Source organism: Malus sylvestris, chromosome 2, assembly GCF_916048215.2.
Source record: "Malus sylvestris chromosome 2, drMalSylv7.2, whole genome shotgun sequence".
Lineage (NCBI taxonomy): Eukaryota > Viridiplantae > Streptophyta > Magnoliopsida > Rosales > Rosaceae > Malus > Malus sylvestris.
Window position 1 is genome coordinate 7,841,115 of NC_062261.1, and position 15,836 is coordinate 7,856,950.

Below are 15,836 nucleotides of genomic sequence, written 5' to 3' on the forward strand. Positions count from 1 at the left end.
AGGGGGTTAACGTCTATTGTTATTGGTTTTTGCAATTTTTTTTGCCATTCCTAATGTTATAACACGTCTATAATTTTACCATATTTTTGAAAATTGTGAAATTATCAAAATGCTCTTAGAGGGTATGTGTTGACTTTCATTGACTTAGTAGTTAGGACACGTGTGAGATATTAATTATTATATTCTAATAGTATTTGTCATTACGGACAACTGAGCACATGCGTAGTGAAAATTGGAATAAGAAAGATTTTACAAAACCTGTATCAATCATTTTATTCAAGGTAGAGGGAAAAGATAATATCACTACTAAGAACCAAATACAATTCTTGTTTGTTCGGCTTGAAGTGTAGTTCTTGACATGTTATCTTCTTTTTGGGTAGGCGATACAGATTCGGTGGATAAATCCAAATATCATTCTGAAAAACCCAGATGAGAGCTACATCTACAGTAAGAGGTGGGGAAGCAGAAAGTGAAGGTTAAGTTGCGGATTAATGTATGGGTCATGATTCTGGTTATGTTTTGGAATTGGACCCAATAACGTTTTCTGGCGGGGTCAGAGAGGATCTATATATATCATTTCCTTTTTTTTTTTTGGTCACATATAGAGAAATATAAGACAGACAGTTTTATACCTGAGGAGAAAGATAAAAAATAGCGGGCATTACATAGGGGCATGAAAGTATTGTTGCTAAAATTTGGATTGTAATGGTTTTTTTTTTTATTTTTTTTATTTTTTTTATTTTTGGAAATAGGATTGTAATGGTTTAGAGAAAATTGTAATAATAGTCCTTCAATTTTAATCTAATTAGAGTAAGGATTTCTCAACTAAAAATCCATAATCATTGGTTCCTCAACTCATAAAAAAGTGCAACTATGGTCATTTTCGTCAACTTTGTTAGAATTCTGTCACAATGAGTCATGCTGGAAGAATTATTGCTACAATTTGGTTAAAGTTGAAGAACCATTGCTCCAATTTGGTTAAAGTTAAAGGACCATTTCTCCAAATAGGTTAAAGTTAAATGATCATTGCTGTAATTTTTCTCATTCGGTTTTCCATATTTGTCCTTTGGTTGAACTTCACACGCGTGACACGTGACTCATTTTGACAGAAGTTCTAACGGAGTTGACGAAAAATATGAAGCAAAAAATATCCCAAAAATTAGAGAAGACACGTGAACATTTGTGAACATTTTTTTAAGAAAGATAAGAATGCCCTCATTAAATGCTTGGAGCAAAAACCATTTTTTTCATGCAACCTGAAGCTGTTGTTGTTGGGCTGCAGCTCACGCTGGGGTTACATAGACAGCACCCCGAATTTTCTAGGCTGCTCCAATCTCGACGCAAGCCAATTTATGGCTTGTTTTTTATTCAAGCTGTACCCAACAATGTTGGGATGCCTACGGCTAAACTCAAATTTGGGTACACACCCCAACTCTAGTGTCTAATGGAAACCAAAATCAAGGCGTGATCATCACTCGAATAAGTGATGAAGTCATAATATACATGAACTCATAACTAAAATTAGTAAATTTTAAAAACTACGGAAATTTTGACAGAACTTCCCCTAATACATGGATAAGACAAATCAAAACACCTGCAAGTACGTACTTTATTTCAATACATTTGCAAAGGGCCACAAGGCAACCCTAACTCAAGTGATTTGGTCTAAAGTCAACCACCCTAATTATTTTTATTCCGAATCAGACCACAATTCAACCTAACCCAAATGATATTCGATTTGGGTTGGATGCTCCAACTATGCTGTTTTGGATCAGGTCTTTTGATCCAGAGTTGGATGCTCTTTGTGGCACCATATATAATTCAGTTATGTGTTTTATCGAATCCGATCACAAATGAGATAGTGTGTTTAGAACATAATTTTTAAAAAACAAAGCAGCAAATCGAATTCCAATTTCCTTGCAATCTTTGATGTGAATAATTACTTGATGAGTGAAAGTGAACAAAAATTGCAAATTAAAATTGACGTGTCACCTCATAATTAAACCCAGCTCATCCTCCCATACACGAAACAAACACAACAAAATCTCATCTTTTTCCACACAAACAAACAGAGAGAGACAACGGCAGCTCAGCTTCCTTCATCAAGATTCGCACAATAAAGTTTACCCAGCTGTTCATCGATGGAGATTTCGTCGATTCCGTTTCAGGTTTCTCGCCATTTTTTTCCTTCTTTTCGCAAGCTATGAGCTTTCATTTAGTAAAAACCGTTTCTTTACTGCCCGTTTTCACCATGCCTACGAACTGTTTGTGTTTCTGCCTCAACCAAATTTGCGAACTCTCAACATTCAAGAGCCCATCTATTTTTTAATCTTGTTAATGACACATATATGAAGATGTATACATATACATTTATATATATACACAGGATCAGCTCTGAGATTTTATGTATCCTGTGTGGAAGACAACAAATTGGCCTTGTATACAAACTCTTGCTACAAAGCTAATTTATCTGTCTACCATTGTATTAATAAGCGATCTAAATGAAGTATTATTACTTGAGTTATAGTTTAAACTAACACATTACCTTCACAAATTCCAATTAAGTGCCTCAAATGTTCGCCAACTTCTCAACAATTTCTTCCTGTGGCTTGTCAACTATGGTGCCCTTCTACATTCAAAAAGGGGAATGAAATGTTAGAGCATGAAAAGGAATCCATTTGATCTCGGTCATGAAAGTTTCTTGTAAATACCTCAGAGTCATCCAAAAGCCGAAGTGAGCCAGATTTGCGTTTCAGAAGATCAACAACAGTTTCATTGTAGATATCCAAAGCAGAAAATTTCAAAACAAAAATCCCTTTCTGGCGTCTACGAGAGGATTCCAAAGGCTATATGGTCATGGTATGAACTATGACGTGCATTCTTGATGTGTTTGAAGATGCCCCTCACTGCATTTTCGGTGATTCCTCTTGTGGTAAATGTCTTACCACTACTAGTCTGCCCGTATGCAAAAATTGTAGCAGTCAAAAGAAAATGTGGCAACTTAGAATCGGCAGAAGACCATGTTGCACGGGATATAATGTACATATAAGTCTACAAGTTAGTAGCTCGATGTTCAGTTACCGTTCATTCCTGTGAGTGCAGATAAAGCAACATCCTTGGCTCCTTCCTCGTAAACCTTCTGAGTTGAGCACATCAGGCCAAAAACCTTATCTGTCGCATTTAAATCACAACAAATGAGGTACTTGAGTAAAAACAACTCTATCAGAAACTTGACTCCGAAGAAAACAAAACGGAATGTACCAAAAATTACAATATCGTACATCAAATTATTTTCACACATCGAAACCTCTGCGCGGTTGACAGAATTCAGCAGCGAACAAAGGTGTACGGGTTTGAAGGCCGCTCATGATTCGGATTCTTTGAAAACTATAGTGTGCTCATCCAAGCAGTCCCAAGCTATAAGATCATACATTACCTGCTCTCGCCTGTTCAGCGGCCTCAAACGAACAGTAACCAAAATTTTCTCCTCACTGACTTTTGAACCACCCGGAGCGGAACACGGAGTCCTTTGCAGCTTAGCCGAAGGTGTTGCTGGTGTCCCCGGCATTATATTCACTTACTAACCTCCACTCTAAAAGAACAACAGAAGCCAAATCAATCAGAATCATCACCGATCATAAAAATTCACATTTTCGATCTAGAACAATCCAGAGAATTCCTAGAGAACTACTTTTCTTGGATTGCAAAATTTAACCGATACAAATTGGCGAAAACCCTGGCAGGGAGGCCGGGGTTTGGACCCACTTCGGGTTGTAGACGCGTGTCACCCGTGCGGTAGTCACGTTCTGAGTTTACAAACAGGAAACGGGGTGATAAAGAGTAATGCTGTATAGAAAAAATTTGGAAACAAAATTTATGGGTAAATTATATAAAATTACTTTAATTATTAAGTCTGAATTTTATTGGAGTCAACCAAGGGAGTCCTAAGCCAACAAGGCTTCCTGCTTTGTGAGAGACGGAGAAGGAACGTCTATCGTAAGCTGTCTTACTTTTGCTTTGCAAATACGCTGTTTTCATTACTCGAACTTGTGACCCTTTGGTCATAATGGAGCAACATTTCCATTGCGTTCAAGTTCGCCCTCAAATAAAAAAGAGAGTACAAAAGATAAAAAAAAAGGGTGTGAAGAAAGCCACTTAACAATCTAAAGTGCTTTTGTTGCAGTATTCAAGTAACTTTTCTATGTGCAAGATTGGTTTGACATACAAACATAGTAGCATCATGTTGCATTGCATTGTGCTGGTGAAAAATGAGCGCATCAGTAAAGAAAGATAAATTATTGTTGATGACATCAAGTTATCACGAAAGTTACTTTCATATTAAAAGGTGGTATATATGAAAATACTTCGTATAAATCACTTTTGAGAAGAAGTTGTCACAATAATTATTCTCTTTTAGCTTGATTACATTCACATTTGAAGTTAGTAGGTAGGAAACTGTTTTGCAGATAGAAAGAAAAGCGAGGACTGATATAACAAGAGAGTGTCCATTGTCCCTACTACGCTGCATATACTAAGAAAAGTCCTGGAAGTTGTTCTTTTGATTTTTGGTCATGACTTAGTTGACTGGGAACCTTTGTTTACGTAAAGTTAGATTTCAACTAAGTGTTCAGACGATTACCGTTTCATCAATCAGTAGATATGTACACATTTTATCCTCCATCATTTTTTAAGATGAAAAGACGTGAATAAAAATTCATATGTTAAGTTATGAATGACTTACTGATGTTAAGAGTGAATTTCAAATCAGATAAAAAAGTAACTTTATATGTGTTTATAAGTAATTAAGTTACTTCTTATATTGTCAATTGTTTTTATGATGGAATCTCACGTAATGGACAACCTAATTTGATATCGAATTTATCATCTACGAGATTTAAAGATAAGATCTCTAACTTCTGAATGAAGAAGAATACCACCATATTATACCGTTAAATTTTCATGATTGTCCCAGTTTCTAGTTCATTGGCTTCCATCCACAAACAAAACTTTTATATGGGATAGGGTTCTTCTATACCGTTTGGTACGTGGGACGGAACGGGACAACTTTGGCTGATTTTTCGTTCCACCTCTTCCCCTTGGAACGACCCGTTCCACATCCGTGGAACACAAATTTATAAAATTTTATGACAAAATTTCTCCTTATCTTTTTCAATATTTACATCATCTGTTCCGTCCTGTTCCGTCCCGTCTGCGTACCAAACGTTACCCTAAGTCATGAGTAACCAAATTGAAAGTCTGTGTTCACCAAAAAATAAAAAATAAAAAATAAAAAATAAAAAAGGAAAAAGAGGAACTCTGTACTCTTTTTGTCCAAGTTGAAAGTCTGGATTGTTTTTCCTCCAACTTAAGTCATATTGCGGAACTTATACCTGGTTTTAAACTCGACTTTTATAAAGAGCAATATTAAGAATATTAAATTTATAGATTAAATTTTGTAAATTAAATAATATAAAATTTGATAATTGAGTTATTACTTAAACATTAATAAACATGTTTATTTTTTTATTGGTGACACATCATTTAAGTTTTAATTTTAATCTATAAATTTAGTCTTCTTATTATTACTCTTTTGGAAATGATGAGTTTTATACCAAGAGAGAGAGGGTTCTTGCCGGATCCTCTTTGTGAGGATCTTGAAGATCTTCTAATCACATTTGTTTATCGTTCATAATGTAATCATTTTATGTCAAGTACAGTTTATATTTAATATTAAATAAAAATTTTACAATAATTTATAATCGCACCTATATAATTGAACGAATATGATTTAAGGATTCCTCAATCTTCACAAAAAGCACACGGCAAAGATTTCTCTTCTATACTGATCTATTATTATAGTGGCCCACTTCTGCAAGTGGAGAGCCATGCGTTGAAGCACAAACATGGAAACTGACGCGCACGATCCCATCTGCAGGAGGTGACCCCACCCACGTGGGCTGTCCGGGCCCTTGCTGCCTTGAATATTGAGTCCAATGGCACTTTTGACTAATCCAAAGGCAGACAAAAATATATATATCCATATACTAGTATACATAAATTTATTATAAACACTAACAACACTACCATACTTAGATTGGATGTGTTTCATATATATATTTCATGTGTTTCGTGTTTTATGCATATTTATTTAGGGAACTTTAACGAAAAGTTTCTGGTACTGTTCACTTTAATAAAAAACTACATTTTAACATTAAAAAGTCAATCCTGATAATATTCATTTTACCATTTATTTTGTCTTTATCATTAAAACTCAAAGTTTTCAAGCCATTTTCATTAGTTTTTCTTATTTATTATGTGTTTTTTTTCTTTCATAAGCTTTTATGAGTTTTTTGGTGTCGATTTATAGTGTAAAAATAAAAATCCAAACATGTACGTTTAATGCCATGTCAGTGGTTAATTTGATTTCCTTCATATTTATGGTGCTAATTAATAGAGTAAATTGTACAAATGGTCCCTCAACTTTAATCAAATTGGAGCAATGGTCCCTCAACTAAAAATCCATTACCATTGGTCCCTCAACTTATCAAAATGTGTAGCTATAGTCATTTTCATCAATTTTGTCAAAATTTTGTCAAAATAAGCTATGTTGGAATGACCATTTATATAATTAGGGTCCCTTAACTCATCAAAGTGTATAATTATGGTTCTTTTCGTCAACTATGTCAAAAAATTTGTCAAAACGAGTTATATTGGAAGGACCATTGTTACAATTGGGTTAAAGTTAAAGGACAATTTCTCCACTTGAATTAAAGTTCAGGGACCAATGGTAATGAATTTTTAGTTGAGGGACCATAGCTGCACGTTTTGATAAGTTGAGGGACCAAAGGTAATGGATTTTTAGTTGAGAGACCATTGCTCCAATTTGATTAAAGTTGAGGGACCATTTGTACAATTTACTCTAATTAATATGTTTTATGTAAAAGAAATTGCATTCATCAGTACGCATTGCATGAAAAAGGGAAGAATAATTTGTCCAATATAATCATTTTATTATATAACCGAAAGAAAAAGGTAAATAATTGTAGCTGAGTGGTTTCCAACTAAATAATAGTGTGATGAAACGATGAATTGACCCATCAAGATCACCAGATCTTTGAATATACGAAAAAGGAATGCGTCGGTAACAAAAAAACAAACTGTTTGATGAAATGATGTTGCAACGAAAGAGATGAGAAGTTTCGTGTCAACTTTAATCTTTTCACTTTATCAGTCACATTGAAAGGTAGTAAGTAAGAAGTTGCTTCGTTGGTAGGGAGAAAAGCATGATGACTGATATATATAACAAGCGAGAGTCAATTGTCCATACACCAGACCATGCTGCATATTCCAATTCTTTGAGAGGCTCTTTTCCTTAGTTTATGGTCTGGCTTTAATTCTCCTATGGCCAATCAACTTGTCCCTTCTTCTTCCTCCAGCAGTACTCCTTCATGGACATACGATGTCTTTTTGAGCTTTAGAGGAGATACACGCACCAATTTTACAGATCATCTATACCATGCCTTGGACCGTCATGGAATCAATACTTTCATTGATCATCGTGAACTTCCAACAGGAGAAGAAATATCACCAACTCTTCTCAAAGCAATTGAAAACTCGAGAATTTCTGTCATTGTATTCTCTGAACACTATGCATCTTCAAGATGGTGCTTGAACGAGCTCGTACATATCCTTGAATGTAGAAAGTCAAAGGGACAAATGATAAGGCCAATTTTCTACAAGGTGGATCCATCGGATGTCCGAAACCAAAAAAATAGTTATGATGCTGCATTTGCTGACCATAGCCTCAAATATAAGAATGACCTGGAGAAGGTGCAAAGATGGAGGACAGCTCTTACAGAAGCAGCAAATCTGAAAGGAGCTACTCTCATTGAGGGAGAGTACGTTTATTTCTGACCCTTCCTGTATATGGTTTTTGAGTTACTTTACTCTATATTTCAGAATTTACTACTTCCTTTTACAAAATAATCTTTTTCTCAATCTAATGATATTTAGGGTTGTTTTATTCACACTACACATATGATTAAATATACCTCACATATTAAATACACTTCACATATTGTTGAACACACCTTACATACTATATAATTATGCAGGCATTTCTGTTGATTTCAAATTAGAAAGTGACATACAATGCATAAAATAAAGTTTATCAATGAATTTTTACTTTTATAAGGGAGGGTGGGAGTGGCTTGGAGAGCATGAAGCAAATTAATTTTTGGGATACACCTTAAAAATGATTTGGGGTACTCAAAATTTTTGTTTGATTTTTAAATCTTATTAGGCCTAAACAGTCATTATATAAATAGTTTAATAATATGTAGTGTGCTAATCAAAACAACTCAAGCTAAATCAATAATTTTTCCAACAAAAAGAGAATAACAGTTATAAATTAGGGCTTAATTGATATTATTGTATTCTCCTAACAAAAGAAAAATGGCAAAAAAAATATATATATATGGGGTATTTTGATATGGGTCCAAAGTAACTAAAAATTGGATCTATTTCAAAAGTCAAAAGTCATTAAAAATTAGACATATTTCAAAAGTTAAGCTATAAAATTGGACCTATTTCAAATTTTTCCTATATATATTGTTGGGAATTTGGAATTTTTTTAAAAGTGTGTTGCACTTATCTTTTATTTGTATTAGTTCTTTAATAGAGACTAGCATTTGTATACACACTTATTTATTTATTTTTAACTGTAGGTGAGGCTTCAATAAAAAAAAGTAAAATTTGGACATGTGAAATTACATTATTGCCCATCATTTTTTTTGTGTGATAGAAGATTAATTTGTCTTTTCACCATCTTTTGGTTGATAAAGAGGGTTTTATTAATTAGTAGATATAAGGTTTACTAACATATTTAAATTTATCTTTATTAGATAGATAATACAAATAGAAGTTAAAAATAACATTTTTACTTTTTTTTTTAAAGGGGTTTCTCCATTTTAATCCTTAATAAAGATTGAAATTCAATTAAAACCTTATATTAGATTATATATTCATTATAGTCATTTGACTAAATTTCCATGTCAGTATAAATATTAAAATTTATATTTTCTTGTTTTGAAATATTTAATGCGTTTTTTGGGTTCCTATAATGCCCCTATTAAATATTTGATTTTAATTTGCTCCATATTTTTTGGCATTGATTATTGTTTGACTTTCTAAAATGATAAACATAATTCAAAAAAATATTAGTGATACGTTACAAGAATTAACAAATACCTAATTCAAATTATTCATTATCACAAGCACAGAGGAAATATAAATAGCCAAATCATATATTTTACATAATCGAATGCACTTAAACCATGTCCTAATGTGCTTAAATCATATAACCTAGTCAAATGCACATAAATCATAGTACCAAGTCAAATGCACCTAAACCATGGTACTTATATGAATGCACATAAATCATGGTACCTATATGAATGCACATAAACTATGGTACCTATATGAATGCACCTAAATCATGGTACCTATATGAATGCACCTAAATCATAGTACCTATATGAATGTACCTTAATCATTTAGGTACTATCAATTAGGTCTTATCCATTCGGTATTGTCGGTTAGGTACTATATAGTGTATGTTCGATTAATTCGGTACGATCAATTAAGTTGTGATCTCACATTCTATTTTCTCAATTTGTATTTTTTTTTCATTTATCTCTGGATTCACCTTCAATTTGGCATCTAAAAGCCCCTTTTTTCTCCTTTCTTCCGAATACAACAAGATTTTTGGTTTGTAAGTTTTATGGTTTTTTTTGTTTGATCATGGTTTCTGAGTTTTCTGGGTTCCTTGATTGGAATAACACATGGAGATTTATGTTATAACAAACATGTTAATTATGGATCTAGTTAATTAAGCATTCTTGAAAAATTAATTATATATTTGTTTCTCTAATTGGTTTTAAAGAGTAATAAGGGTAAATAGGGAAACTAAAAATGCAATAAATTTATTAAAAAATGATTAAATGTGGCATGGAATACTATAATCTGACATTGAGGACTATTTTTAGTTTTTAATCTTACATACGGTATTATTGAAAAAGCAATCTTATTTAGGGATTAAAATGAAGTTTTCTATTTTTTAAAATCGTTTGTTACTATGAATTATGTTAGTTGACTGAAGAATTAAGAAGTGCTTTTCACAAAAAAAAAAGAAGAAGAAAAGAATTAAGAAGTGCTGAAATGAAAATAAGAATTAAGAGGCGTTCAGGGTCCGGATTGGATCAAGTTTACTGTTTGCCCCCAAAATAATGTCAAATCAATTACGATATAACGATTTAGTTTGGTTGAAACTTGATAAAAATCTGAAACAAACCGAAGCAAACCAACCAACCCATAACCGAAGCTAATATTTTTTCTTTTGCACTTTTTTTTTACTTTGTTAGCACTTAGAGTAGCCCAACAATAACAAATAATTCTAAATCTGCCACATATTATTCATATTCGAGTACATATAACCACGCATCTTAAAATTCATCATGTCATCAAACTTTAATATAACTCTACGATATCATTATCTTTATATTCAACATCCTTATCTAGTTATTAGCCAATAAGAGTACTAAATGGGTAAAATAAAATTAATATAAGAACAAATAAGAGTACTAACTGCAATAAATTCATTATTAAGGGTGAATTTTTTCACCATATTACCGTACCAACCAAATTACCAACGGTACCACACCAATTTTGTGCCAATTTTTGTACTATATGTAATGGTGCGCTAATTGTACCATACCAACATAATTGGTATGATAATGGTATTTAAAATCAATATGTACAGTACCATAGAAAATTAGAATTAGATGCCTTATTTTAGACATTTATAAACTAAACATTTGTTACCTTCGAACTTTTGATTAAATTGCTTTCACATTTGATTAAACCCTATATTCTAGGTATATTCTTAACTTAACTGTTTTTTTAATTTTGAATTTATTTCCATATAAAAAATGCTAATATTAATTAATTAATTGCTATTTTTATGTATCTCATCACTTTCTCAATTTAAGGATTCAATTATATCTAGTGGGATGAAGATTAATTGGATGGAATATAATTTTATTCAATTTTCAACTCCACATTTTATATAAATTATAAAAAAAAGAGTCATTTTATAATTAAAATAAGGACAACACAATGCACTAATAACTTGGTACGTACCGAATAAAAAATTGCACAACATACCAAAAGTAATATTTTATAACGTATCAAAGTACTAATACTTACACAAATTAAATTTATACAATTAACGTACACGACTTAAATTTATATTTAATATATGTGCATGTTATATCTCATAATTATATTTTAATAGGATATTTGATGTATTTTTAGAATTTAAACAAAAAAATATATTTTGATTTAGTTTGTTACTTTAACTTTAGCTTCTATTTTATTTAGTTTGTAACTTCTATTTGGTTTTTAAACTTAATTTGTATCTTAAATCTTGATGCATGACTTGATTTACTAAATGTGTTTGAAATGTGAATGATGAGTTTTGATTATAACTAAATAGGTAACACGTATATTAGATTACCTCAATGATTAAAGATGGTGTTAAGTAACAACTCAATACGTGTGTATTATATCATGATTGATAAGACATTTTTACGGCTAAAAAATTTTGGGTTACATCTTAAAAATTAAAAGAATAACAATAATATGTTTTCGGCTAAAAAAAAAGTTATCAATGAATTGGAGTATTAAAAAAAAAGGTTAAGGCCACCAAATTGATAGTATCATTACCGTACCATGCCAACAAAATTAAATGTGTCATTGTTTTTTTAACTGGTAGGTATGAAACTACATTTATTAACAACATCGTTGCGGAGATTTCAACCCATGTATTAAATCGCACATACTTGCATGTGGCTAACTGCCCAGTTGGAATAGAGTCTTGTGCAAAAGAGGTGGAAGTGCTTTTAGATGTCGGTGGAAATGATCGTCGTGTAGTTGGGATTTGGGGGACATCTGGAATAGGCAAGACAACAATTGCAAAAGAGGTTTATAATGCAAATGCTCATGAGTTTGAAGGCAGTTGTTTTCTGGCAGATGTTAGTGAAACATCGGCATCACGTGAAGGCCTAATCCAACTACAGAAGACTCTTCTATCTAAAATTCTAGGTGGTGCAGAGTTGAACTTTGTCAATGCTCATGAAGGAACCAGTCTTATTAAGAATCGGTTGAGGCAAAAGAAGATTCTCTTAATTCTTGATGACGTGGATAAATTGGAGCGGTTAAAAGACTGGGTCGATGTCGATTGTTTCGGTGAGGGTAGCAGAGTGGTCATAACCACAAAAGATAAAAGTTTGCTAGATTTTTATGAAGGTCAGTGGATATATAAAGTCCAAAAGTTGGGATACGACAAAGCACTTGAGCTTTTTAGTTGGAATGCCTTCAAAAGAAATAGACCTCCAGATGATTATTTGAGCCTCGCACAACGTGCAATAGTCCATGCTCAAGGCCTTCCGTTGGCTCTTAATCTTATAGGTTCTCATCTGCGCAATAAAAGTATAGATCGTTGGCAAGCTGTATTGAACAGTTACGATTCTTACAGTGGAGAACCTTATACAGATATTCAAATAATACTTCGAAAAACTTATGATGCCTGGGATTGTAACTTGCAACAAGTTTTCCTAGACATTGCATGTTTCTTTAAGGGTGAAAATAAAGACTACATGTTACAAATGTTAAGAAGTTCGACACTCAATGTACCTGAAGATATTATTGATGTACTTGTTGAGAAAGCCATCATAGCTATCGAGTATAATCGGATTGTGATGCATGGCTTGTTAGAAAAAATGGGTAAGCATATAGTTTACGAAGAATCGCCCACTGAACCAAGCAAGCGGAGCAGGTTGTGGCATCATAAAGATGTGTGCGATGTTCTAATTAATTGCAAAGTAAGTAAAATATATGTTGTTACATAATTACATTTGATTTAATTGGCACGATTTTGAAAAGAAAAAAAAAAGATTTTGATTGTAACTTGTTTGTTAACATTATTTCTCTTTCCATCTTAGGGAACAAAGAAAATTAGAGGCATTGTTGTGAATCTGCTCGAACCAGATGAGATACCCTTGAATCCAAAAAGCTTCTTGGAGATGGTAAATCTTGAATTTTTTATAAACCATAATGCACACTTTTCAGGATGTGTTGATTATCTACCCAACAGTTTGAGGTTGATTGAATTCGGTGGACGATCCAATATTGATCAAAGGTATAAGAATGTGCCATTCAATTTTGATCTAGGAGATCATAAGTATGTGCTCGATTTGCCATCCAATTTTCAACCAAGAGATCTTGTTAGCTTTGATGTGTCATACAGTGGCATAAGACAATTGAAGCGATTTAAGGTACATACTTTAAATTATTTTGAAGCATTATTTATTTAGAAAATTGTTATTAGTACTTTAAAAATCTCATTTTACACTCAAAACTTTCTATATTAGGAAAGAAAATTACACTTGTGAGGAGTGTAGAATGAGATTTTTGAAGTGCCAATAACACTTCCTTTTATTTAAACATATATTTTTTTTCTCAAAAAAATACCTAAGTATTTTATTATATTCTTTTTAAAGCAAGTGAACTTTTCTTTTGTTTTTGTTTTTGGTTTTATAGAATTTGGCAAAGCTTACATGGATGAAATTAAGTGGTTGCGAATTCTTGGAAAAAATCCCCGACTTATCCGGAAGCCCAAACATAAAGTTCTTGTATCTAAGTGGGTGTAAAAATTTGGTCGAGGTTGATGATTCTGTTGGATTCCTCGATAAACTTGAAGTGTTGTCTCTTAGTGGGTGCTCTAAGCTTACGAGGTTTCCAACAAGACTTGGATTGAGATCCCTTAAAGAGCTTTATTTTTCGTGTTGCAAAAGGCTGGAGAGATTTCCGGAAATAGAGAAGGACAAGATGAAATCTCTGACGCGTTTGGAGATACCATACAGTGGCATAAGAGAATTGCCCTCATCAATTGCGTATCTTACTGGGCTTAGGGTGTTGATTGCACATTATTCTAAGTTGCAAAATGTCCCCGACTTATCCGGAAGCCCAAACATAGAGTTCTTGTTTCTAGCAAACTGCACAAGTTTGGTCAAACTTGATGATTCAGTTGAGTTGCAAAGGGTGAAGTTTGATGAAGTTTCATCCAGGCTGTGTCTTGATCTTTCAGAATGCAATTTATCAGAAAGTGATTTCCTTGTGCCTCTTTATTGCTGGTCCGCATTAACAAGTCTTAATTTGTCGAGAAACAATTTTGTTAGCCTTTCGGATTGTATTAGCAAAGCTGTCAACTTGAAGAAACTTTACTTGTGCGATTGCAAGAGGCTTCGAGAAATTCCAGTCCTTCCACCAAAACTAGAAGAGTTATATCTGGATGATTGCACATCATTGGATAAAATTCCAAAACTGCCCCCGACGCTTAAGGAGCTTAGCTTGCGTAACTGCTCTGGACTAAGTGGTGATGAGGTGGCAAAGTTGGAAAACGAGTGGTTGAATGAGGTTGGTCTCTCTTCTTCTTAATTTATGTTCAAATGAAAATTAATTTTGTTGATACTTGAAAGAGAGATCAGATCACAAATGTTTGTAATTTGTTAACTATATATCTACTATTGCAGGAATTTGATCCGCGCACTCGATTGAACATTATTTACCCAGGCAATGAAATTCCAAAGTGGTTCAGCTATACCTCTAACTATCCCACAACCAGTCAACATGTACCAGAATATGAAGATGATGAATCTGACAGGGAATTTCGTTTTGAAATTCCTCTAAAATTACAAGTGGGGGAGACGTTATTAGGATTGGCTCTATCTTTTGTTTATGAACCACCGACTTGTAACAAGTGGGGAAATGCTCCTATTACGTGTATTATCATCGACGGAGAAAGAAGGTTTGAACATTATTTAGAGTATTCTGCGGACATAAAGGCAACTCATGTGAGCCTTGCGTTAACGGCGTTAAGGGGTTTACGGGAGCAGGAGCAGCATGGAGATATTTGTCAAGTTGTATTTCGTTTCGACCAACGGTCTCCCGTTAAAAGCTGCGGCGTGCACTGCCTATTGCGCAACCAAGACAGTGGATCCTCATCTTCGGAGGATGGGGACAGTGGATCCTCATCTTCGGAGAATGGGGACAGTGGATCCTCACCTTCGGAGGATGAGGAGCAGGAGCAAGAGCAACCGTCCGACTCAGATGTTCCTTTTGATATTGAGGAGGATGAGGAGCAGCTTCACTTGCCTCTGAGACCAACGAGCAGTCTTGGGAAGAGGCCTCGTCCACGTGGATCCTCAGATATCGTCGATGATGCATATGATCAGCAACAGCAATGGCTTTCCTCATCTTCGGAGCCAGCAGATGATCATCCAAAACGCAGGCAGATTGATCCCAATGTTCCTTTTGATATTGAGGAGGATGAGGAGCAAGAGTAACCGTCCGATTCAGATGATCCGCAATTTCCCATTTTTATTTTTTTTTGTTTTTATTTTTTTGGTAAACTTCAATTTCTGATTTATTAGGAGTTTGGGTACGTACATATTTGTTTGCACCTTACTAATCTCTAAAATTAAGAGAATGTTTGATGACCATTTTTTTTTGCAAACCGAAAACCCATTTGTTCTATTGTCTTGCGTTTGCCTTTTTGTTTTCTTTTTATATATCTAAACTACATATTAATAGAACTCATTGTCAACCAAACTCTTATAAAATTATCACTTTAACCATCTATTTAAAACTGATTATGATAAGAAATATGGGTAGAATTGTAATTTCAAACTATCAAAAAAAAAAAAAATCCTTCCAAA

The 15,836-nt window shown here is 33.4% G+C and overlaps 2 protein-coding genes across 10 annotated transcripts; one reads left to right on the forward strand and one right to left on the reverse strand.

The window, feature by feature from the left end:
* Positions 1 to 1,912: 1,912 nt before the first annotated feature.
* On the reverse strand, positions 1,913 to 3,899 carry LOC126608478 (kinesin-like protein NACK2). Of its 9 annotated transcripts, none has more exons than XM_050276420.1 (6): positions 3,262 to 3,899; positions 3,082 to 3,171; positions 2,868 to 2,978; positions 2,712 to 2,815; positions 2,546 to 2,626; positions 1,913 to 2,274 (listed from the first exon to the last, which is right to left on the reverse strand). In XM_050276420.1, exons 1-5 carry the CDS (start codon positions 3,299 to 3,301, stop codon positions 2,570 to 2,572), a joined length of 402 nt encoding a protein of 133 aa, XP_050132377.1. In that variant the 5' UTR covers positions 3,302 to 3,899; the 3' UTR covers positions 1,913 to 2,274; positions 2,546 to 2,569. The 9 variants fall into 9 exon arrangements, 7 of the variants coding, with proteins under 7 accessions (XP_050132377.1, XP_050132385.1, XP_050132349.1 ...); XM_050276428.1 differs by having other exon boundaries at positions 1,913 to 2,318; XM_050276392.1 differs by having other exon boundaries at positions 2,546 to 2,629; positions 3,262 to 3,898.
* Positions 3,900 to 7,227: 3,328 nt separating this feature from the next.
* On the forward strand, positions 7,228 to 15,654 carry LOC126608463 (TMV resistance protein N-like). Its single transcript, XM_050276350.1, has 5 exons — positions 7,228 to 7,898; positions 11,834 to 12,941; positions 13,062 to 13,394; positions 13,660 to 14,535; positions 14,652 to 15,654. Exons 1-5 carry the CDS (start codon positions 7,402 to 7,404, stop codon positions 15,462 to 15,464), a joined length of 3,627 nt encoding a protein of 1,208 aa, XP_050132307.1. The 5' UTR covers positions 7,228 to 7,401; the 3' UTR covers positions 15,465 to 15,654.
* Positions 15,655 to 15,836: the final 182 nt, after the last annotated feature.